Below are 25391 nucleotides of genomic sequence, written 5' to 3'. Positions count from 1 at the left end.
GCAGGTATACATCATTCATCCCCAATTCACGGTTGTGTCAGAAGGGAAAATTACGGTGACATTAAGAATTTCGGCTTCAGCTCCTTGTCGTCATGCATCTGAAGAATGTAATTATTCAGGAACTCTGTCATACCCGTGAATAACTCCTGTTCTGTGCAGTAAGAAAAGATAAGAAATCAAAAGGCAGTTTTTGGTACTTAAGCTGGTGAGTATTTACATAGCACAAAGTTTAAATGAGCCTATTTCCTAAATTAAACTGACAGTTATCTCAGCATTAATCTGGTATTGTCATTCAAAAACGGCGTCAATAGTTATTCTAGTAATATCGATTAGGAAATGGAATAGGTAAACTCCTGTAAGTAGGATAATATAATGAACGCTGTTTGTTAAATTCAATATTTATGTGTAAACGTTATATGAGAAACAGAATTTTTCATCAAGTGCTTAAGTAAATATTATTGTGTGAGCATAGAAGAAACAGAATTTCTTATCAAGTGCTTAAGTAAATATTTCTGTGTGAACATAGAAAAAACAGAATTTCTTATCAAGTGCTTAAGTAAATTTGTACATGAAAATATGCATTTTAGTCATACCATGATAATGAAAAAGTTATGTACATTACATAGCCGTATATGGTAGGACAATTTTATTTATTGATTTTAGTACGTGTTTATCACTGAAAATTTTTGTCAACAGTAGCAATATCATTGGTTGAGGTAATATTCAGATTTACAGAATAAAGGTGAAGAAATGTCGTCACCGGAACAAAGTGTAGGAAGATTCATTAACTCTGTTTGACTGGAATGTAAAATATTATCAGAACTATGCAGCACACATTAACAGTTGTCTAGAGATGAACTGTACTATACCTAAAATACTGTAACTGGTTGATCATGGTCACTGCAGCTGCATAAAGCAGTAAACACATATTTTCTGGATTTTGCAACTTCTAATGGTATCTATTTCTGACATTTTATCAAAAAGTTGTACAGTAATACACTATTTCCCACACGAAAAATCAGTCTTACTCTGTCTCTCGAATGTCAATGTCCTTTGACTCTGCTACTCAAATCTTTGTGTACTAAAACTCTACGACCATACTTTAGTAAAAACAAAGTATTACCATAGGAAGACCGTAACATAGCATATTATTTCATAATTACGGAATTACGGGTAGAGAAACCTGCTTCAGAGCCGATGTCACTATTCTAAAACAAGTAAGACATGTTGTATACCGATTTTTTAAAAATTAACAACATTGTCAGACACATCATTTCGGCATATTTCAGTCAAAGCCCGATACCTTACAGTTAGTTTACTTTAAAAACATCTAACCACGTTTTCAAAAGATTCCTTTGGAAATATGCGTTAATTTCTTAAAACAGGAAGATGAAGTCCAAGATGAAGTCCTAGCGAAAAATTATTATAGTACGAAGGGAGTGCTACCACATCAGAAGCCTCTTTAGAAATAAATCCAAGCATTTAAAGCTAACAGAATTCACTATTGCTTTGAATGCACTATCGCGCGTGGAGAAAAAGTTTATGAAACCACATTCTGACCTAGCTACACCACATTGAGCCAATCGAAGTACTGAATGGTATACACACATTCGATAAATGTCCACAAAGAATATATCATTCCGGTGCAAAGCTGATACTTGGACACCGAGGGTATTTATAAAAATAGGAAACTCAATTGTTTGAACTTCATTTACGTTAGAAATTTATTGAGGATGCAGTTAGAATTTGCAATGAAGGTTTATTATGCCGAAAGTGAAGACAATATAATCTGCCTCACCGGAAGAGCGAATTAATTAGTAAGGCATGTAGAAAGACATTATGCATCAGACGAAAAAGTGAGTGGATAAGGCTCGTATACACTGCATGGCATCAACTAACATGGATGGTGTGTGCAGCAGTTCTGCAGAAGATGAGGAAGCTGACATTCATCTGCAGTAGACAACAATCAAGTTAAAATTATTTATATGTAAACCCAAGTTAACGATTGGATAACCAGGAGCAAGCTCCACCTCACACGATTCATCTTACCACACGAAATCCTCGAAATCGAGCAAGTCGTTTCACAATGAACATGTGCCTAAGTTTTGTTTGTCTTAAAGCACTATTTTTCGGTAATTCTTGGACGTAGAATCGCAATGAATGCCCAGTATCATGCACGTATTTAAAATTCTTCAGCCAGAATTTCCTGCAGATGAGTATGAGGTTATCGAATATGACAGTCCACATGTCATGGAAGAGTTGAAGTTGCGTCTAGCAAGTAATCGAGTAAGAGATCTGGTAAACATCTTCAACTGGTAAACGCTTAAAAAATGGAAAATGTCAGTTACACACAAAGTGAGCTAGAAATTGACCAGGTAGCACAATGAAGGATTCTACATCATACTGATAACTAACGTCGACAAAGTACTGGAGCTACGCAGCAAACTGCTACCTTGCCCACGCAATCTCTCAAATTCAGATACCTGAGATTACATAGGTGCAGAATGAACTAAGTGAAAAGATGGTGAGAAAATTTATGTGACTTGGCGAATAGGTAAAGCGAAAAGGTATCTGTCCGCCACAGAGGTGGCCTTAATTTCAACAAATTTTCGTTTTTTTTTATATTGATACAGAAACACAAGTCGTTTAGAAATGGTTTCAATAGGATGTGGAACATATCTATCGTGAAAACGTTCCAGGAAAAACGTGAAGTAATGTAACAGCAAATGATCCTGGGAATGAATGACATATTAAGCATATAGAAAAGAAAAAAGCAAAATCAAAAGCAAAGGCGCTAACATCAAGAGTACAAAGGAAATTCTAATTTTAAACTGAGAGGAATCAGCAGAAAGTTAGAAAGAGATCACTGTGGTACTTTACAGGAGGAAGGAACTGTCTGCTGAAATGACAGAAGAAGGAATGAGTGAAAATTTGGAAGGACTTGAGAGCAAAAAGGCAGTAGGAATAGATAAAATTCCTTCGGTACTTTTAAATTCATTTGGGGAAATTGAATCAAAGCGATTACCCAAATTTTTCGTTTAAAATCATTGAGACTTCAGGCATATAATTGGAGTTAAGGAAGAATATCGTCCATACAATTCCTAACATAAAGAAGACACACAAATGCGAGAGTGACCTTGCTATCAGTATAACTAATCATGCGTCCAAGTTACTGACAAGAGCAAAATAAAATAGAATTTAAAGGAAAACTGAGGATCTTTTCGATGACGATCATTTTGGATTAGATAAGGTGGAAGTATCAACGATGTATTTCTGATGTTACACTAGGTAACGGAGACATATTTTCATGTGATATGTCGTCGACCTAGGAAAAGCGCTCGACATTGTAAAATGTAATAAGACATTTGAAATTCTCAGAATAGTATGCATAAAGTACAGGGAATGAAGTGTGATATACAGAACGTACAAGAAGCAAGCCAGAAAAATAGAAGACTAAGCGAAAAATAGAAGTGGTATTATAAATGGCGGCGGTAGGGTAGACCATAACACGGACTCTAATGTGGATAACTTAAGAATTACAAGCACTTGTCCATTTTCGCTAACGTGAAACACATTTCTTCTGCTGAACAAGTGCTCATAACTCTTAAGGTATGGATTTAGAGACAATTTTTCGTAAACTATTTTCTTGTGTTGTTATAGGGAAATAGCTTACATCAAGTTACGTTAGCAATTAGAGGACTTCATGAAATAATAAGTGACTTTTCTAGTTAAGAAACTTGGACTTCCATTATCATTCTGCCAACTTTTCATGCAGTCGGGAAAGGTAAAAAGCACTGTACATCATGTTCATCGAAAGCTTGTAACAGGACGTCAAGGGACGGCCCTCATCGATTTTTTTCACACTTGTAGGACTTAAAGCTCAGTGCTCGCGACGGTACTACAGCATTTGCGAGCAGTAAGACAGAATTTAAAAAACAAAAATCGTCTTCGAAAATTAGAAGATTTTCCGCCCCTTCTAACACCAACATGTTTATAGCAAATAAATATAATCACAGGTAAATAAGTAGGTAGCGTAAAATTTCGGTAATCGTAAAGTCAGTGGTTCGAAAAAGAAAGGAAGGAAGCTTAGATTCTAAATTCCCGTCGACAACGCAACCATTACAGGTGGTACACAAGCTCGTATTATGAAGGGACCGGGAAGGAAAACGACCGAGCCCTTTTCAAAGCAACCAGCCCGGCATTAGCCTGGAGCGATTTAGTTTAGTGAAATCACGGAAAACCTAAATCTGGATATCCAGATGGACGTTTGAAACCTTTCCCCCCCCCCCCCCTCCACGCCCATCCAAACTCCTCAGTGCATTGATTCAAACCTCACTACATGCATCGTTTTTTTATACTTTCTTAATGTCGAAACCAGTTTAAATGTCCATCGTAGTTTGTCACATTCCTTATGCAAGTGAAATTTATTGTATCTTCATGTATTACATTACATTACAGCCAATTTTGAAATACAGTTGCGTCGGGAAAATGTGAGACATATTTCGATATGACAATCGCTCTGCCAGCGCAGCTTCGTCTGAAAATGACCACCAGCGTCGTAATGTAATATATGGCGATACAATAAATTTCACTTGTATAAGGAATAGGGTGGAATTTACATTGGTTTCAATATTCAGAAATTGCGCTGAGTCTGTGGACCCATACACGAAGAAACTGATAACTTTTAGGCCATTAGTATTCGACATTTACTACTAATCAAAAATCTTAGGCAACAAATAATGAATAATAATTTTAATAAAACCATGGACCTTGCCGTTGGTGGGGAGTCTTGCGTGCCTCAGCGATACAGATAGCCGTACTGTAGGTGCAAGCACAACGGAGGGGTATCTGTTGAGAGGCCAGACAAACGTGTGGTTTCTGAAGAGGGACACCAGCCTTTTCAGTAGTTGCAGGGGCAACAGTCTGGATGATTGACTGATCTGACCCTGTAACACTAACCAAAACGGCCTTGCTGTGCTGGTACTGCGAACGGCTGAAAGCAAGGGGAAACTACGGCCGTAATTTTTCCCGAGGGCATGCAGCTTTACTGTATGATTAAATGATGATGGCGTCCTCTTGGGTAAAATATTCCAGAGATAAAATAGTCCCCCATTCGGATCTCCGGGCGGGGACTACTCAACAGGACGTTGTTATCAGGAGAAAGAAAACTGGCGTTCTACTGATTGGAGGGTGGAATGTCAGATCCCCCAATCGGGCAGGTAGATTAGAAAATTTAAAAAGGGGAATAGATAGATTAAAGTTAGATATAGTGGGAATTAGTGAAGATCGGTAGCAGGAGGAACAACACTTCTGTTCAGGTGAATAGAGGGTTACAAATACAAAATCAAATAGAGGTAATGAAGGAGTAGGTTCAGTAATGAATAGTAAAATAGGAATGCGGGTAAGCTACTACAACCAGCATAGTGAACGCGTTATTATGGACAAAATAGATACGAAGCCCACGCCTACCACAGCAGTACAAGTTTATATGCCAACTAGCTCCGCAGATGACGAAGAGAGTGATAAAATGTTTGATGAGATAAAACGAATTATTCAGATAGTGAAGGGAGACGAAAATTTAATAGTCATGGGTGACTGGAACTCGATAGTAGGAAAAGGAAGAGAAGGAAACGGAGTAGGTGAACATGGAATGGGAGTAAGGAATGAAAGAGGAAGCCGCCTGGTAGAATTTTGCACAGACTCATAGCGAACATCTTGGTTCAAGAATCATAAAAGAAGGTTGTATACATAGAAGAAGCCTGGAGATACTGGAAGGTCACAGACAGATTATATAATGGTAAGACAGAGATTCAGGAACCAGGTTTTAAATTGTAAGACATTTCCTGAGGTAGATGTGGACTCTGACCACAATGTATTGATTATGAACTGTAGATTAAAACTGAAGAAACTGCAAAAAGTTGGGAATTGGAGGAGATGGGACCTCGATGAACTGAAAGAACCAGAAGTTGTAGAGAGCTTCTGGGAGAGCATTAAGGAACTATTGACAAGAATGGCGGAAAGAAATACGGTAGAAGAAAATGGGTAGCTTTGAGAGACGAAATAGTGAAGTTAGCAGGGGATCAAGTAGGTAAAACACGAGGGCTAATAGAAATCCTTGGGTAACAGAAGAGATATTGAATTTAATTGATGAAAGGAGAAAATACAAAAATGCAGTAAGTGAAGCAGGTAAAAAGGAATACAAACGTCTCAAAAATGAGATAGACAGGAAGTGCAAAATGGCTAAGCAGGGATGGCTAGAGGACAAATTTAAGAATGTAGATGCGCATATCACTAGGGGTAAGATAGATACTGCTTACAGGAAAATTAAAGAGACCTTTGGAGATAAGAGAACGACTTGTATGAATATCAAGAGCTCAGATGGAAACCCAGTTCTAAGCAAAGAAGGGAAAGCAGAAAGGTGGAAGGAGTATATAGAGGGTCTATACAAAGGCCATGTTTTTGAGGTCAATATTATAGAAATGGAAGAGAATGTAGATGAAGATGAAATGGAAGTTATGATACTCCGTGAAGAGTTTGACAGAGCACTGAAGGACCAAAGACGAAACAAGGCCCCCGGGAGTAGACAACATTCCATTAGAACTACTGACAGACCTGGAAGAGCCACACCTAACAAAACTCTACCATCTAGTGTGCAAGATGTATGAGACAGGCGAAATACCCTCAGACTTCAAGAAGAATATAATTATTCCAATTCCAAAGAAAGCAGGTGTTTACAGATGTCAATATTACCGAACTATCAGTTTAATAAGCCACGGCTGCAAAATGCTAACAGCAATTCTTTACAGACGAATGGAATAACTGGTAGAAGCCGACCTCGGGGAACATCAGTTTGGATTCCGTAGAAATGTTGGAACACGTGAGGCAATACTGACCCTACGACTTATCTTAGAAAATAGATTAAGGAAAGGGAAAGCTACGTTTCTAGCATTTGTAGACTTAGAGAAAGATTTTGACAGCGTTGACTGGAATATTCTCTTTCAAATTCTGAAGGTGGAAGGGGTAAAATACAAGGAGCGAAAGGCTATTTAAAATTTGTGCAGAAACCAGATGGCAGTTATAAGAGTCCAGGGGCATGAGAGGGAAGCAGTGGTTGCGAAGGGAGTGAGACAGGATTGTGGCCTATCCCCGATGTTGCTCAATCTGTAAACTGAGCAAGCAGTAAAGGAAACAAGGGAAAAATTCGGAGTAGGAATTAAAATTCATGGGGAATAAATAAAAACTTTGAGGTTCACCGATGACGTTGTAATTCTATCAGAGACAGCAAAGGACCCGGAAGAGCAGCTGAACGAAATGGACAGTGTCTTGAAAGGAGGATATAAGATGAACATCAACAAAAGCAAAACGAGAATAATGGAATGTAGTCGAATTAAATCGGGTGATGCTGCGGGAATTAATTTAGGAAATGAGACGCTTAAAGTAGTAAAGAAGTTTTGCTATTTGGGGAGAAAAATAACTAATGGCCGAAATTGGGAGGATATAAAATGTAGACTGGCAATGGCAAGGAAAGAGTTTCTGAAGAAGAGAAATTTTTTAACATGGAGTATAGATTTAAGTGTCAGGAACTCTTTTCTGAAAGTATTTGTATGGAGTGTAGCCTTGTATGGAAGTGAAACGTGGACGGTAAAATAGCTTAGACAAGAAGAGAATAGAAGCTTTCGAAGTGTGTTGCTACAGAAGAAGGCTGAAGATTAGATGGGTAGATCACATAACTAGTCAGGAGGTACTGAATAGAATTGGAGAGAAATTTGTGGCACAACTTGACTAGAAGAAGGGATCGCTTGGTAGAGCATATTCTGAGGCATCAAGGGGTCACCAGTTTATTATTGGAGGGCAGCGTGGAGGGTAAAAATCGTAGAGGGAGACCGAGAGATGAGTACACTACACAGATTCAGAAGGCTGTAGGTTACAGTAGGTAGTGGGAGATGAAGAGGCTTGCACAGGATAGAGTAGCATGAAGAGCTGCATCAAACCAGTCTCAGGACTGAAGACCACAACAACAACAACAACATTTTTTATTTTGAATTACCGATTTCATAAAAATGAAAGCATCCACATTAAATGATAATTTGGTGCAAAAGTGCTAAACACGCAATATAGACTGAAATGCATTTATATTTCTAGAGACTGAGCACTATTACCTCTACATATGAAAGAAAATGCTCTGATTGACTAACTGACTGAATGACTCATTATAACCCAGGCGAAGCTGTTAGAGATAGAAACATAAAATTCGTGGTGAATGATCATACCTTGTAGGCATCGTTTAAAAATGGATTTTTCGAAATTTCACCACTAAGTGGTGAAATAGGGGAGGAAAACTCTTTTGCAAATGTGTCGCTGTTAAGGCAATTTCGAATCAGAAATAAATAAATGCGAGTTCCAGCATTATTGATAATGTAGTGCCTATGGTAGTGAAATGGGGGATGAAAGTTTTCTTTAAAAAATAAACCATTACTAAAGAGTTCAACAGCACTTTCAAGGTTACATATACGAAAATCTGTATTTTACTTCTTGCTTAAAAATAAAAAAAAACTAGTTTTATTGTTTCTGGAGCTGAACTCCAAAGGGAGTGAAATAGATGATGAAAACATTTAAAATCTCAATCTATGGAAATTGGCATTTGTCTTTTAAATAAGTATGTGTGAGAGGATGAAAGCTTCTATGGAAATATCACCATAAGAACTCAAAAGGCCTCCGACTCCTGGCAGCAGAAGTGATTCTTGAAAACCTGTGCAAGTGACACAGTCTACGCAACCGAAGTGGTTGGTGTTCACCTACCTCATATATATATTTCTTTCAGTTTAACAGTGTAGCATTTGCATGTCTATAAAATTTAAATTGTTTCGTATCAAAAGTAACTAATAATAATAAGAAAGTTATTTTTAATTAAAAATTTCTGAATCAGTATTTGTTACCTAAGATTTTAGTTTTTGTTAAACATTGAACTGAATTGAAAGCAAAATATGTCACTATTTACGGGATTAGAAGTTTATTCCCAAGAATAAGCAGCCGGCCGAAGTGGCCGCGCGGTTCTGGCGCTGCAGTCTGGAACCGCGAGACCGCTACGGTCGCAGGTTCGAATCCTGCCTCGGGCATGGATGTGTGTGATGTCCTTAGGTTAGTTAGGTTTAAGTAGTTCTAAGTTCTAGGGGACTAATGACCTCAGCAGTTGAGTCCCATAGTGCTCAGAGCCATTTGAACCATTTGAACCAAGAATAAGCAGCTTTCAGTCAGTTAATACTCCGCAGAAATCAAACCTGCATTTGGATCGGACTTCCTTAACTCTTATGCAAAAAGGTGGGCAGTATACTGCTGCATCCATTTTCAGTGAGCTACCACAAGAATTCAAAAATCTTAGCAGTAATCCACGCGCTTTCAAACCGAAACTGAAGAGTTTCCTCATGGGTCACTCCTTCTATCCTGTCGAGGAGTTTCTTGAAACATTAAGCCGATTCTTATTGTATTGCTGATGGCGTTTACTTAAACTTACGGACTGACTTTTTTCAGGCTCATGAACATTTATTTTTATCTGTTATTACTTTTATGCTGTAATTTCATGTACTGACACGTCCCATGACCTTGGAGATTTGCTACTCAGTTTGGTCCTACGGAACTTGACGTGTAAATAAATAAATAAAAAAATAAAAAGAACCACTGACATTAGGATTACAAGGCATTGACTCTACATACTCAGCTACCGGCGACTATGTGAACTTGGAAATGTTTTGCACTTAATGATACAACGTTTTTAGAATAGTTATTGGCGATTATGTTAACTTGGAAACGGCACTTTAACGGCACTTCTCTTTTTTAGACTAACGATTGCGCTGTGCTGCTTTAGGAAACTGACGTCCGGGCTCCGAGTTTCAAATACTACGAGTATGAATAAAATCGAGGAGCTAGTAGTGTACACCTGCCACACACAGATAAGGAGGGGAGGTGGTGAGGAGTGGAGAGCTAGGGCGGGACCTGGTCTCCGGCGCCTGGAGGTTGCGCCAGCGCCTGCCCCTCTATGACGGACAGGAAGGGGTGGTTCGGGTAGTCGGCCTCGGCGGTGCCCAGCGCCAGCAGCTCCTGCACCTTCCGCAGGTACGCCTCCTCCTCCAGGAGGCCCTGCTGCCACTGCCGCTCCACCTCCGCACGCTCCGCCTCCTGCAACAACAAACGCAAACTTTGGAATCTCGTTTCTGATCACAACATCGCCTTCCACATAGGGTAATGCGGTACAATTTCGATATAGGTTCAATTCCTATCAACGTAAAGTTTCCCAGCATTTTTCAGTTTCATAGTGTTGGTGGAACTTGCCTTTGTATGGCGTTCCAGTGGGTAAGTTTTCTGCAGCTTGTAATGGTACTTGAATTACGTAACCATTACGGCACCTCACATCAACCTTTCGATACCAGCAATATTCTACTGTGTTTCCGTAAGGTAGTTAACATATTTCTGAGACAACATTCAGAATTGATTTCATTAATGTAGAGGTACTTTGATACATCGATATGTATATATTGCAATGATATTATTCTTATGTGTATTCTTTCGTTTGTCACTATGATCTTTGACGTACTTGTAACTCTGATTTTCGGGCGTGTAAGCGGTTATTAGAGAGTCAAGCTTTGGTCTTCATGTTAAAAAGACGCAAATTGTAGTCAGTGTATGAAATGTGAGCTTTAACAGTGGGGAAGATCTTTTCAAGTATGTTTTATATTGTGAAGTGATGTTTTGGAACGAGTTACGCGATATTGCAACAAAAGTAATAAAAAAGAAGCGTAACTTAAATTTGGAGTGCTGATTACTTTTTTACATCACCATTGTCTTAACTTGCAAAAGTTTAATCTTCAAGAATGGTTTATGAAACACATCTATAAGGCTTTTGAATATCGCAGAATAACACCCAGGCCTCTTTGCGTCCGAACTTGGAATCATCACTACCTAGATTTTCGACGATTGAGCCATGAGTTCACAACGAGACTAGCGTGGGAAACACGAAAAGATGAGTGCCTAGTTTATCCATTATTTCACGAAATGACTTTATTAACTGTGCTCTAATGACACCTGCCACATAATATAACTTTGTTGTTACCCGAAAATGCAATATTTAGCAGCGTGAGCAACACCACAATCATAATTAATTTTTGACCTTTGTTGTGGTACGGTTGTTAGAAGCTCCTGCTGTCTCTTTCTGTATATACCATTTTGTGATACAGAAATATAAATTTCTTCTTTTTGATAGGTAAGTGCAGTTACTTGGTTTCATGTGCTTTTATAAACTGACTAGTTTCGACGTGCCTGTAGATTCTATATTGGTGAGGTTAAAGACTTGTTTTCCGTTCCAGCGTGTTCTGAGGTGTCTGCAGAGAAAGACTGTCTGACATGTGTTTCCATCTCTTGGCAAGTTCAGTACTATCTACTCGTGATTTCAGTCCTGCCAATAGCACATTTTAGATCAGAAAAAGGTACAATTTCGATATCTTAGTACAATTCTGATCAACGTACTTATTTTGCTTAGTCTGTCAAGACTGGTTAATGGAGACAAGTTATACACAATTACGACAGATAAGTTCTGTATATTTCAATATATTTTCTGTCGTCAGTTTCTAAAGTAAGCCTTTATTCTTCTTGTCTTAGGCGCCCCAAAAAACGACCAGAAAATCTACAATAAACAGAGTCGAGCCGCATCAATGAGGCATTAAAGACTGTCATGGATGGACGTTTGAGCCTTCGAGCTGCATCCTAGTTGTATGACATTCCTTTCAGCACTCTGTATAATACACTACAAATTAAAACAAAAATGAAAGCCTGATACCTCCAACTATAGAATACTCGTCATTCAATGGTCTCGAATCTCAAATGTAAGATGCTTTTGTCCAGAGAGCTTTGTTTCTAGAACAAAGAGGATTGGGTCTGTCGTTGCTCCAGTTAAGAGGAGTGACATTTTGGCTACCTTAGGAAAATAATTTTAAACATCCATGGAACTTATAAAACAAGGTTGATGGAATCTATTGGTTTCGAGCATTTATTAAGAGATATGCGAACCGTATCCTGCAAAAATCTGAGGGTCTTTCACGAGCCAGAGCTGAAGACTTAAATAAAACGTAAGTAAGTAAATATTTTAAGAATTTGGAAGAACTCTTCAACGAATGTGATTTTTTTCATAAACCAGATTGTATTTATAATATGGATGACTCCGTCTTTTCTCTTGACAACAGACTTCCCAAAATAGTTACTTGTGTAGGTAAGCGACAAGTTGTTTCACTGAGAGCCGTGGAAAGGGTACAAAATGTGACTGTTGCATGTACGGACACATCTATATGTATTTCCCAGCAATAGTTATTTTCACAGGGGTGAGGAAACGCCCTGAATTTCGATACGGCTTTGCTCATGGTTCCATTAGAGAGATGAGGAAATCAGGTACATTAATGACGAACTGTTTATAATCTGTCTTACACACTTCAGAAATACAAAACTGTGGGTAGTATTACAGTTCGTATTATTGACAACCATGGCAGCCATACCAGATTGAATGCTGTAGAGTATTGTCGGGAAAATGAGGTGGAACGTTTGGGATTGTCTCCACACAGTAAACCCTTACTATAGACATTAGACAGAACTTTCTTCAAGTCTCAAAAGCCTCAATGTCACAAAATGCAACTGAATGGATTCATCGTAACCCCAATGATGGAATTACAAAACGAAGATTCAGTTCCATTTTCTGTTATGCCTGGAGCAAAACTGCATTAACAACTGTATCCAGTACCGTTCCTCAGCACAGTATTGTCACAGACACTTTGTCAACTCCAAAGAAAAAAGTACCGTCTCGGAAAAGGAAAAAACGGATATCAGTCCGGCTCAGTTCAGATGAAAACCTGGGAAACCTCGGCAGCAGGCGAAACCTTTTTCAACAGGAAACAAGATAACAAACAAACAAATGCAACAATAACAGTAAACAGAAATGCAGGTATAAGAGTAACGATCAATGAAGCACTAAAAACTTCAAATTGCCTTAAAATAACGAGAATTATTGTGAATTTTGTTTCTTGAATTATTGTGGTGCGGAATCATTGGCAAATGGTGACTGGATTCGCTGCCAAAAATGTAATGTTTGGTACTACGTAGTTTGCGTCGGTGCTCGAGGGAGAAAGTGCTTTTAATGTGTAAGATGTCAATCATTACAATTTTACCGAGAAGTGAGTAGAATTTGCCTAGTGTGGTACATTTTCGAACAATTTTATTCAATTATGTAATCTTTTCTTCAGATCGTAGCAACACTTGTAATGGTGTAATATCTGAATTACGTATTTATTAAACATCAAAGTACAAGTGACATAATTTAAATTATTTCTTTGCTCAACATGTTTCCAGTTAAAATAAAATCCGTCCGAAATGACAGACATCGTACCACCTTACCCTGTCCTTAAGTGACGTACGATGACCTTCTCTTTGGATTCTCATATTGCTCAATATATTCCTGCTAAAAATATACATTACCTTCAAGAGGCGATTTTTTATAACTTCTTAATTATTTTTGAAAAATTATGATTAGGCAGAAGAACGATGACCTTCTCTTTGGATTCTCATATTCCTCAATATATTCCTGTTAAAAATATACATTACCTTCGAAAGACGATTTTTTATAACTTCTTAGTTATTTTTGAAAAATTATGATTAGGTAGAAGAGGTATGAGTCCATATACTAAATGTTTCAGTTTCGCTCACACAACAGCGCATCTTAATGTACAAAAAAAAAAGAAAAAAAAGACAAATTGCAGCACATCAGTTAAAAAATGTTCATTTGCTGCAACAAAACCACAGAATGCAGGAAAGTACCTATTTAACCATTAGGCCCTATTGACATGTTACCTAACGTATAAATCGGGTGTTTTCCCGCACTTTGTAAATTCGATGCAGTTAATGTGTATCCTTGAACACATGACCCCTAATTAACGATAATTTTTTTAACTGAGTTTCGTATGTTGTTTCATTGAAAGCGACAGACCTTACTTCGTGGATTCGCTACATTAAATTTCGAAATGAACTGAAGCGAAAATTATTGTACAGTGGTAGTGGAACGAGGCAAATTGCAAAAGTTCGCTCACCTAATAACTCTAGCAGATATCCTAATTACACCTTATCGAGGACTAAAGTAAGTGAGCAGGGTAGATTCCAACGTCTAATGCATTTGCCTGTCAGCCACTGCTGCATAATTCTGAACGCAAATCGACATATGTTCAACGGCAGTAACGCAGGAGGCTCAGGTGAAGGTGCTCATCAACCATCTTGCAAACACTTTCGATGGTGGCATGATATGCGAACGAAGAGATCAGGCTAGCAGTGGTATACATCACATAGACTCCTTCCATATTCCTCACCACGAATGAGTATTAACGGTCTTTCAGAAATAAGGCATGTAGAGTTATGGCAGTACAGGGAGTACCTAGATCTCTAAAATCTTCCTTCCGCTGACTGTTGTCACTACGTAGGACTCGGGAGTGTACGCTGTACACAAAGATTGCATAAGCCGGAATACGTAGTATTTGTTTCTCATATCATAATATCGTTAGCACATTGCATTCATAGCCGTAGGGCCGAACACGCCCTTCCTTTTCATGGACCTATCCAACGTCGGAATGTTAATATACATTTCACTATGGCGAAGAGTTCTCGGGCTTCCAGCAGGGTGGCGATGTCTTCAAACTGCGACATTTCGACGAGTGACATACTCATCATCTTCTGGCGAAGTCCCGAGACTGCTGCTGCTCTCATCTGTTGCTTTCCCCTCTTTGGGGAAGTGTGAGGGGGAGTCTGTAGCCTTTCGGCTTTTACTCCCCTGTGAACGTGTGTGTGTGATCTTTCTATAGTTTTTGGTGTCTGTGATTTGTGATGATTGTTGTGAGTGTGTCTGGTACTTGCCTGAGGTAGGCGAGAAGTTTGGTGTTATATGGGAAGGAGCAGGATGATGGATTGGGTGTTGAGATTTTCTCTTCGACTTAGTCGTCGAAGATCGTCATAGAGCGCTTGTGCTTATCGCGGGACATGTCATACCGACCTAGGGAGTGGATGAGTGCGTTTCCGGATCTGGAAGAACCCTCATAGAAGGCCCTTGCCAGATGCTGGAAGCGCTCTCTCAGGAGTGGGATTTCGGCTGCGGCGTGCAAGTCGTCTGTAGGGAATACAAGAGGTAAGTGCAGTGCCCTTCTGAGGGCGCGGTTCTGCAGCCTCTGGAGTTTGTCCAGGTGCTGCTTTGCCGCGTATCCCCAGACAGGGCACGCATACTCCATTACTGGCCGGATCAGGGCCTGGTACACATTTACTGCTACTGGGCAGGGAAGGGAGCTGGTTGTGTTCAGGATAGGATATAGGATGGACATTCTGGCGCAGGCCTTCCTGTGGACCTCGTCTATGTGGGGTTTCCACGTAAGACGAGAGTCCAAGGTTACGCCAAGGTACTTGGCGGTTCTGCGCCAGGGGAGTTGGATTCCATTTAGGTGAAGGTGGAGGGGGGGGACGTTGAGGAGGATCGCGCCTTCCGAGCCTGCGGGTAATCTGCATTGCCTGCGTCTTCTCAGAGTTGATGGTGATGCGCCAGCGACGGGCCCAAGTTTCTGTGTCATCTAGAACCTTTTGTAGCCTACGGATGACCGGGTCCTTGTTCGCGTTTCTCGTGTAGAAGGCTGTATCGTCAGTGTGCTGTGCGGTGTGCACCAGGGGGGCCGTTGGAGTGTCCGCAGTGTACAAACTGTACAATACGGGCCCCAGGACCGATCCCTGTGGCACCCCAGCACGAATACGCCTTCTGGTGGAGGTGGCAGTTTCTACTTTGACGGAGAAAGTCCTATTCGTGAGATAGCTCTTGATCAGCTGAACTATGCTCCCGGGAAACCCTTGTGTGTACAACTTGTAGAGTAGCCCTCTATGCCATACTGAATCAAAGGCTTTGGCTACGTCTAGTAGCACTATCCCGCAGTAGCCTCTGTGGTTGAAGCCCTCTGTGGCTGCTTCAACCATTCTCATGACCTGTTGTGGGGCGGAGTGGTTCTGTCGGAAGCCAAATTGGAAGTCCGGCAGAATTTGCTCTCTGGTAATATGTTCTTGTATGGGTCTTAGCAGGAGGCGCCCATAGATCTTGCTGAGAGTTGGCAAGAGGCTAATCGGCCTGTAGTGCTGCAGGAATAGAGGGTCTTTCCCTGGTTTGTGTATCGCGACCACTTCCGCATGTTTCCAGCAAGCTGGAAAAACACGGGATCGAGTAATCTCGTTGAGGACGTTCGCGAGGTGTGTGATCGCTGTGGGTGGGAGTTTTTTGACTAACTGGTTTGTGACACTGTCGTGCCCTGGCACCTTTTTTGTAGGGAGGGACCTGATTACTCTTTCCACGTCCTCGGGGGCAAAATGTATGGGTTCGTCCTCTGGGTCCTCCTCGGCATTGAGGAAGACGGCCAGTTGACGACTGACTACCTCTTCATGCTCTTCGTCGTGGGGTTCTGCTGCTTGGAACTGCTTCTCGAAGGAGTCGGCGAGGGCGTTGGCCTTTCCAGCATGGCTGTAGACCAGTCCCCGCTCGCCATGCAGTGGCGGCATCCTAGCGCGTCGTTTTGTAAACTGTTTTGTCGCTTGCCATAGTGTATGATCGTCTACTTTGAGAGCTGTGAGGCGGTTTTGCCATTGCTGGTTTCTGTGCTCATTGAGCGCTACCTTCAGTTCTCTCTGTAGACGATTGAGCGGCCTCCTGGTGGCCTGATTTCTGGTGGTCTTCCACTCTTTTGCTACTCTGTTCTTATGTCGAATTTGAGCTAGCAAGTGTTCCGGGAGCTGTATTTGCGGCGGTGGGCCATCCCTTTGTGGAGGGGTGGCTTCTTCCGCTGCCTGCAAGATGCTGCCTGTTAGGTCTTGTAGCGCTTGTTCTACTGTTTCGGCAGTAGGTGGCGGAGCGCGAGCGATATCAGAGGCGACAGTTTCTTGGTATCGCTCGCAGTCTGTACGTTTGTACGACGTCTGGTACCGTGGGAGTGCTACCCATTCTCCCACATCGACCTCCAGAATCACTGGATTGTGGTCGGAGGACATTCTGTTGATTGTCCTTGAGGTCACAAACCCTGCGATCCTCCTAGTGAGAGCTATATCTATCACGTCGGGCCTGCCTCCATTTTTTGGAAAGTGTGTGGGCTCGACTGGACCCCATGTTTCGAAGTGGTGGGTGCGCGCTAGTTGTTGCAGTTTGGCGCCTGCTCTGGAGGTTACTCTAGAATTCCAATCAGGATGTTTGGCATTGAAGTCTCCCCCTATTATGAGTTTGCCTTCAATTTGCCCTAGAGCAGCTATGTCTCCCTCATCTATCTGGTCATGTGGGGGTCGGTAGACTGCAACAATTGTTAGGGGTCCAGTGGCAGTGGTTACTTCCACCGCCACTGCTTCGATTTTGTTGGTAGCTGGTAAGAATACCTGGTGGTGGGGATCCCTCTTTTTACATATATGGCCACTCCTCTGCCTTGGGTTGGCCAGTCTTTACTGTACCTAACGTAGTTGGGAACTGTCGCTTTTACTCCCGGTTTTAGGTGGGTTTCCCCCATCATGCATATGTCGATGGAGAACTCCTTCATGAGTTCTCGGAACTCGACCTCTTGATTAACAATGCAGTCTGCGTTAAAGACGCACATTGTCAGGCCTTGAATATTCGGTCGTCTATTCATGATGGTGTTTTGAAACTACTGAGGAAGTCGCAGAGGGGAGCGACTGCTGGACTGTTGCCTGAAGGGCGACGAGGATCTGTGTGTTCTGCTTCTGGGCTTCCCTGAATTCCTTCATCATTTCCATGACGAGGTTCATGGTCTGCACCATTACGCCTAACAGCTGATCCATGGGGGGGGGGGGGGGGGGGAGTGTGTGTGGGATTCCCTAGGGCTTCCTCCGTCATGGAGGACCTGGTCGTTGTTGCTGTGTACTTCCCGGTGTTGTTCTCGTGATAGTGTCTGGTGTTGTGATGATTGGGCCACGCTTTCATGGTTCCTCGGAGGAGAAACCACTTCCGCATAAGTCGCCCTCGGTGTGTCCGGCCTTGGTTTTACCCAGGCCTTGTCTGTGTGTGTTGTATTTTGTTTTCTTGTGTGACTGGTTGGGTTTGTCGTGTTTTGTTTACGTGTGTGGGGGGCGGCCTTTGCGCCCTTTGCCTGCTGTGAGTGTCTTTTGTGGACCTCACAACCTTGGTAACCCGCTGTGTGGTTTTTGCCACACAGCACGCACCTTATTTGTGGGTCAGTGTGTTTTATGTTGCACGTTCGTGTGTCATGGGCCTCGGCGCATGTGTTTTATGTTGCACGTTCGTGTGTCATGGGCCTCGGCGCATTTTCTGCACCTCACTGCCATTGAGCAGTGTGCCGCAATGTGGTTGAGGCCCTGACATCTGAAGCACTGCACCGTCTTGTTTTTGCGGCGCAGTGGTTCAGTGGTCACAGGGACCGCCAGGATCGTCTTAATGTCCCTTTTGATCTGTGGGACGTCTGGCAGTGTGACCTGATACAGGGGCCATTTGCTGCCTATGTTTCCCATCTGTTGGACCGCCTTGACGATGTACCCCTGGGCAGTCAGGTCTGTTTTGATCGCCTAGGGGGCCACTCGTCTCGGTAGGTCTCTGATGACAATGTTTCTTTTACGTGTTTTTGTTGTGGGGAAAGTGTAGTGGGGTATGTTTTTGCTGTTGAGAAGTGTTTTTATTGTGGTGTAGTGCTCGAGTGTGATTAATGTTATTTTTATTCTGTCACCACCAGCAGGTTTTGCTTTGAAATTGCCTCCCCCGATTGCTGTTTTTAGCATTTCGAAGAGTTCCTCGTAATTCCGAGTGAACTCCGCGACGATCGGAGGGAGGTGGTGGGTGACCTGGTTTTGTGTTTGTGTTGTTGTGTCTTGTGGTGTCTCTGATTCATCGGCCACCGCCTGGAACCTGTTCGGGGTGGGTTCCACTCCCCGGGCCGGCGAGAGCCTCGGCTGGCGAAAGGTTTTCCTCGCCAGCACGAAACCATCCGAATCCTGCCCGGTTACGCGGTTCCCTTCCAGTGCCTGTGTTTCCTGGTCCCCTCCTAGGACTACGACAGGTGCTGTCGGGGGCGCTGGCTCCTCAGAGGGTGTGGAAGTGGTTGGGGTGGTGGTGGTGGAGTGCTTTTTCCCCTTGGAGTGCTTCTCCTTCTTGTCCTTCCTTACACACCGCTGCTTGGATGTGGTGGACTTGAGTGGGGGGGATTTAAGGAACTGGGATCGGGTAGGGGGTTGGGTGGCAGCTGCGGGTTTGGGAAGGATTTTTGTCGGTTGACTGGGCTTCTTCTTGCCATTTAGGTTGCGGATATGGTCAGCAAGGAGGCCACAGCTGTTGGCAAGCAGGAGAGGGCTGAGGAGAGGGGAGGGAGGGGAGGGATCGCAAATACTGACAATGTATTTGTTTGTTTGTGTATCATGTGGTTTTGCCATGTCGGCTGCGGAAAGGGGGCTTGCTGCCAGGTTATTGTCAGTTGCAACTTTTGTTGGTACCGTTGGGTTTTCCGGTTGCAGTGCTGACCCTAGTAACACGATGGCAGACGCGGAATTCTGGACGGGGGCGGCGGAAAACCTCTCTGTGGTTCCGCGGCCCACTTCCAGGTCCTGGCCTACTTTTTCCCTATCCTTGGGGGGGGGGGGGCAGAGACTGACTCTGCGGCAGCTGAGGTGCTCGAGACGGCCGGCCGCGCGGACCGCGGCAACAAGAAAGCGCGCCTCGTGTCGTCGGCGGAAAGAGACCGCCGCGACCCCAAGGCGTCACCCAAGCTCGACATACCACAGCGACGAGAAGACACGACAACTCTGCCAGGCGACGCCATGCAAAATTTTCTCCAAGTGCCGTCCGTGCTAAGACCTAGGCGCAAGTGCCCGTCAATGTTTTAATAAAAACAGAGCCGGTGATCACTCCTGTTTTTACTCCCGTGCAAGCGGGGGCCTATGGATGACAGTACGCGAGTGAGAGGAGCGTTGCTCAACCCTCGACTGCTACTCAGCGAGTGCCGAGACTTTGCGGATGCCGGTCCCTTTATACCTGCGGTGTGCCCCCCACCACCTGGCCGCGGGAGGCTGGGTCCAGCTGAGCCGGCGGGCGGGGTGGAGGGGGAAGCGGGTGCGCCGTTCATGTCTCCGTCAGAGCATTCTGATCGCGTCTCGTGCGCTGGACGGATCTTGTTGCGTTCCTGGCGTACTGCGGCTAATGCTGGATTCCAGGCCGCGCTCGGTTGATAGCCTTCGTCCCTGTTCACAAGATTCTCGTGGACCCGTATTTCAATTGATTCTTTAATGACGCTATCCCAATAGCTCCCGGCTCGGCACAGCACCCTGGTGTTTTCGAAATCAAAGGTGTGGTTTTCTTTGATGCTATGTTCAGCTATAGCAAATTTCTCTATCTGTCCAAGTCGAACATGCCTGATGTGTTCCTCGCACCTTTTAGAGATGCAGCGCTGCGTTTGACCAATGTACTGCACACCACATTCGCAGGCAATGCTGTATATACCAGGTGTGTTTAGTTTGAGTGGGTCTTTAGCTGAGCCCAGCAGCTCTTTCGTCTTCGGCGGTGGTCGGAAGACGGTATTTATGTTCGATTTTCTTAATAGCCTCCCGATTTTGGCTGATGTGGGCCCCAAATATGGAAGTAAGGCGAGTCTCTTGTTAACTTCGTCTTCCTCTTCCTGAAATTTGTCAGCCTGTATCCTCTTGAAGGCCCTGCCAATCTGTGTTTCACTGTACCCGTTTTTCCGAAATACCTCTCTTAGGTGGTGTAATTCTTCTGAGAGGCTTTCTTTGTCACAAATGACGTGCGCCCTATGTACCAAGGTGGTCAGTACTGACTGGCGTTGCGCCGGATGGTGGCAGCTGGTTGCATGGAGATACAGGTCTGTGTGCGTCTTTTTTCTATATACTGAATGGCCCAGCGTGCCATCCGTTTTCTTCCTGATCAGTATGTCCAGGAATGGAATACAGCCATTCTCTTCTACTTCCATCGTGAGGGAGGACCATGATGTCAGCATCCCAGCAGACAAGGGAAATGCGACGGTGCTGATTCGCACAGTCGACTACCAACAGAAAATCTGCTCTCTGCTGCAAGACCCAGCCTACAGGAAACTCAACAAGGACCCTACATCGACGATGACCAGGGAAACCGTGGCGCTACTGAACGACTCAGATCTACCAGAGGCAGTGCAGAAACGGCTGTATCCCAGAGCGTCCACGACACCGCGCCTGTATGGATTGCCCAAGATTCACAAAGATGGGATGCCTCTACGGCCGATTCTGGACACTATCAACTCTCACAGTTATGGACTGGCCAAATACCTGGCGACACTATTGAAACCACTGTGGGACACTGCAGTCATCACGTGAAAAACTCCGCAGATTTCGTTAGAAAACTGAAGGACATCCGAATACAGAGTGATGACCTACTCGTGAGCTTCGACGTCACCTCCTTGTTCACGAAAGTACCGCTACAAGACGCCGTGACGCTCCTTAATCAGTACTTCGAGCCTGAAACAGTGAAGCTCTTTGAATATGCACTTGCGACCACCTACTTCAAGTGCAATGGAGAGCATTATGAACAAGTGAATGGAGTGGCCATGGGATCTCCCCTTGCTCCAGGTATCGCGAATCTCTATATGGAACACTTTGAGGACGTGGCACTACAAACTGCTCACCGTAAACCCAGGCACTTCTTCCGCTATGTGGACGACACTTTCGTGATATGGCAGCATGGCAGGCAGGCACTGGAGGAGTTTATGGACCACCTAAACGGCATACATGTAAATATCACCATCACGATGGAAGTAGAAGAGAATGGCTGTATTCCATTCCTGGACATACTGATCAGGAAGAAAACGGATGGCACGCTGGGCCATTCAGTATATAGAAAAAAGACGCACACAGACCTGTATCTCCATGCAACCAGCTGCCACCATCTGGCGCAACGCCAGTCAGTACTGACCACCTTGGTACATACGGCGCACGTCATTTGTGACAAAGAAAGCCTCTCAGAAGAATTACACCACCTAAGAGAGGTATTTCGGAAAAACGGGTACAGTGAAACACAGATTGGCAGGGCCTTCAAGAGGATACAGGCTGACAAATTTCAGGAAGAGGAAGACGAAGTTAACAAGAGACTCGCCTTACTTCCATATTTGGGGCCCACATCAGCCAAAATCGGGAGGCTATTAAGAAAATCGAACATAAATACCGTCTTCCGACCACCGCCGAAGACGAAAGAGCTGCTGGGCTCAGCTAAAGACCCACTCAAACTAAACACACCTGGTATATACAGCATTGCCTGCGAATGTGGTGTGCAGTACATTGGTCAAACGCAGCGCTGCATCTCTAAAAGGTGCGAGGAACACATCAGGCATGTTCGACTTGGACAGATAGAGAAATCTGCTATAGCTGAACATAGCATCAAAGAAAACCACACCTTTGATTTCGAAAACACCAGGGTGCTGTGCCGAGCCGGGAGCTATTGGGATAGCGTCATTAAAGAATCAATTGAAATACGGGTCCAAGAGAATCTTGTGAACAGGGACGAAGGCTATCAACCGAGCGCGGCCTGGAATCCAGCATTAGCCGCAGTACGCCAGGAACGCAACAAGATCCGTCCAGCGCACGAGACGCGATCAGAATGCTCTGACGGAGACATGAACGGCGCACCCGCTTCCCCCTCCACCCCACCCGCGGGTCCGCTGGACCCAGCCTCCCGCGGCCAGGTGGTGGGGGGCACACCGCAGGTATACAGGGACCGGCATCCGCAAAGTCTCGGCACTTCGCCAGAAGATGATGAGTATGTCACTCGGCGCAACGTCGCAGTTTGAAGACATCGCCACCCGGCTGGAAGCCCGAGAACTCTTCGCCAGCTGTATACGCCGGGAAAGCATACATTCACATGTACATTTCACTATGTCAGTGGTAGAGGGTGGTCAGATGTCCTTCCAGCTGCCAGGAGGTTAAGAATGCAGTGACCGGGTTCAAACTAGTAGATTGTGTCGGAAGTTCCATGCGGCTTTTCGCGGATGATGCTGTAGTATACAGAGCAGTTGCAGCATTAGAAAATTGTAGCGAAATGCAGGAAGATCTGCAGCGGATAGACACTTGGTGCAGGGAGTGGCAACTGACCCTTAACATAGACAAATGTAATGTATTGCGAATACATAGAAAGAAGGATCCTTTATTGTATGATTATATGATAGCGGAACAAACACTGGCAGCAGTTACTTCTGTAAAATATCTGGGAGTGTGCGTGCGGAACGATTTGAACTGGAATGATCATATAAAATTAATTGTTGGTAAGGCGGGTACCAGGTTGAGATTCATTGGGAGAGTGCTTAGAAAATGTAGTCCATCAACAAAGGAGGTGGCTTACAAAACACTCGTTCGACCTATACTTGAGTATTGCTCATCAGTGTGGGATCCGTACCAGGTCGGGTTGACGGAGGAGATAGAGAAGATCCAAAGAAGAGCGGCGCGTTTCGTCACTGGGTTATTTGGTAACCGTGATAGCGTTACGGAGATGTTTAATAAACTCAAGTGGCAGACTCTGCAAGAGAGGCGCTCGGCATCGCGGTGTAGATTGCTCGCCAGGTTTCGAGAGGGTGCGTTTCTGGATGAGGTATCGAATATATTGCTTCCCCCTACTTATACCTCCCGAGGAGATCACGAATGTAAAATTAGAGAGATTAGAGCGCGCACGGTGGCTTTCAGACAGTCGTTCTTCCCGCGAACCATACGCGACTGGAACAGGAAAGGGAGGTAATGACAATGGCACGTAAAGTGCCCTCCGCCACACACCGTTTGGTGGCTTGCGGAGTATAAATGTAGATGTAGATGAAACTAATGTGGGTTGCAGTAGTTAAGCAGAAACGAAGAGGCTGGCACAGGGTGTACTAACACGGTGAGATGCATCAACCAGGCGTCAGACGGAAAATCACAACAACAGCAGTGCGGATTTGTGAGTGTGAACGTGCAGGATAGGCAGAGCCCCTATATCACATTTCGAACCTCTGGATAACAGGGAGATGGGTTTCATAAAAGTAGTTGTATTCCAGAGGTATAACTGACACCAAAAAATAAAATTAATTGGCAGTGTACATATTCCAGTGCAGTGATGCCATATCAGAACCTTTCTGAGAGTAGCTGCATATCTGCAGGGGTTTAATTACTGACGTCGGAGTACTGAAAATTTTAACCCTATCTCGCCACAGAAAGTGAGTATGGTGACCCTTATTTCGACTAATTTTATGTGCGTAGCGGTAGAGAGAATTAAGTGGGTCTGCTTTTCCAGTCAATCTAGGGAACAATAAGTCACAATTGGGAAGTGTCAAAGACGATCAAGGTATGCGGCAGGCCTGCAAATACCAGATTCCGTGTCAATGTGGGAAGAATTATATTGGACAGTCAGTGCGCACCATCGAAGATCGTTGCCGAGAACATCAGAGGCACACTGGACTTGGGTACCCCAAAAAGTCGGCGGTCGCAGAGCACTGTTTGTCCGAAAATCGCGAAATGGACTACCAACATACCAGGGTCTTGGCACAGACATCAAAATACTGGGACAGCGTCGTTAGAGAGGCTATCGAAATTCGTGCCAGGGACGGACTCATCAACCGAGATTGCAGCTACAACCTCAGCAGGTCATGAGAACCAGCATTGAGTGTAATTAAAAAGACGCTCAGCAAAGGAAACAAACGAGCGACTAGGGTGGACGAGGCAATTACACCAACGCTACCACAGACGCGGACGCCCATCCGCCAGTCGTAAGTCCCAAGAAGAGGAGAGTAACACAGGATTTACCTGACGGCATTGCCTGCATTCGTCAGAGGGGAGAGAATGGGTTGTACTTCTTTATTTGTGGTATGGCATCGGGGTATGCGGGATTATAAAAAGTAAATCATAGGGACGGAGCCGCAAGCAGCGTCCGCTTGGTGCACCCCCGGGTTCTCATCTGTCGAGGAGTGCAACAGGCCGCTGATAGCGGTCACGAACATCTTGAGGAGCGCCAATGTCTCGAATGAGGGGATTGGCAGAGGCGTGCGACCGTCGGTAAAAACGGCTGGCAGTCTGCTGGATGCGGAGCATCACGTCCAATTCATCAGCTGCGTGGTGGAGGTAGAGATGCGGGACCTGCGGGTGTACATGGAAGACCCGCCGAAGAATCTTATTCTGCTGCGCCTGAAGACGCTGGATATGCGTGGGTGCTGCATTGCCCCAAGCCTCACATGCATAGTCAACAATCGGCCGAATAAATAATCGGAAGATGAGGAGGCCATTCCGGATGGAGAGGTCAGACCCCTCATTAAGGAATGGGTACAGTGCGCCCATCCGCTGGTGGACTTTTG

General features: G+C 44.1%; 1 protein-coding gene across 1 annotated transcript in view; it reads right to left on the bottom strand.

Moving 5' to 3' along the window:
• Positions 1 to 25391, bottom strand: part of LOC126485017 (trichohyalin-like) — a 181056-nt gene that overhangs the window by 7035 nt on the left and 148630 nt on the right. Inside the window, exon 10 of the mRNA XM_050108622.1 lies at positions 9991 to 10173. Coding sequence (XP_049964579.1) covers positions 9991 to 10173 — 183 coding nt within the window. The remainder of the gene's footprint in view (positions 1 to 9990; positions 10174 to 25391) is intronic.

This window comes from Schistocerca serialis, chromosome 6 (genome assembly GCF_023864345.2).
Source record: "Schistocerca serialis cubense isolate TAMUIC-IGC-003099 chromosome 6, iqSchSeri2.2, whole genome shotgun sequence".
NCBI lineage: Eukaryota > Metazoa > Arthropoda > Insecta > Orthoptera > Acrididae > Schistocerca > Schistocerca serialis.
The sequence above is the reverse complement of the archived record's forward strand: the minus strand, read 5'-3'. Positions and strand labels throughout refer to the sequence as shown.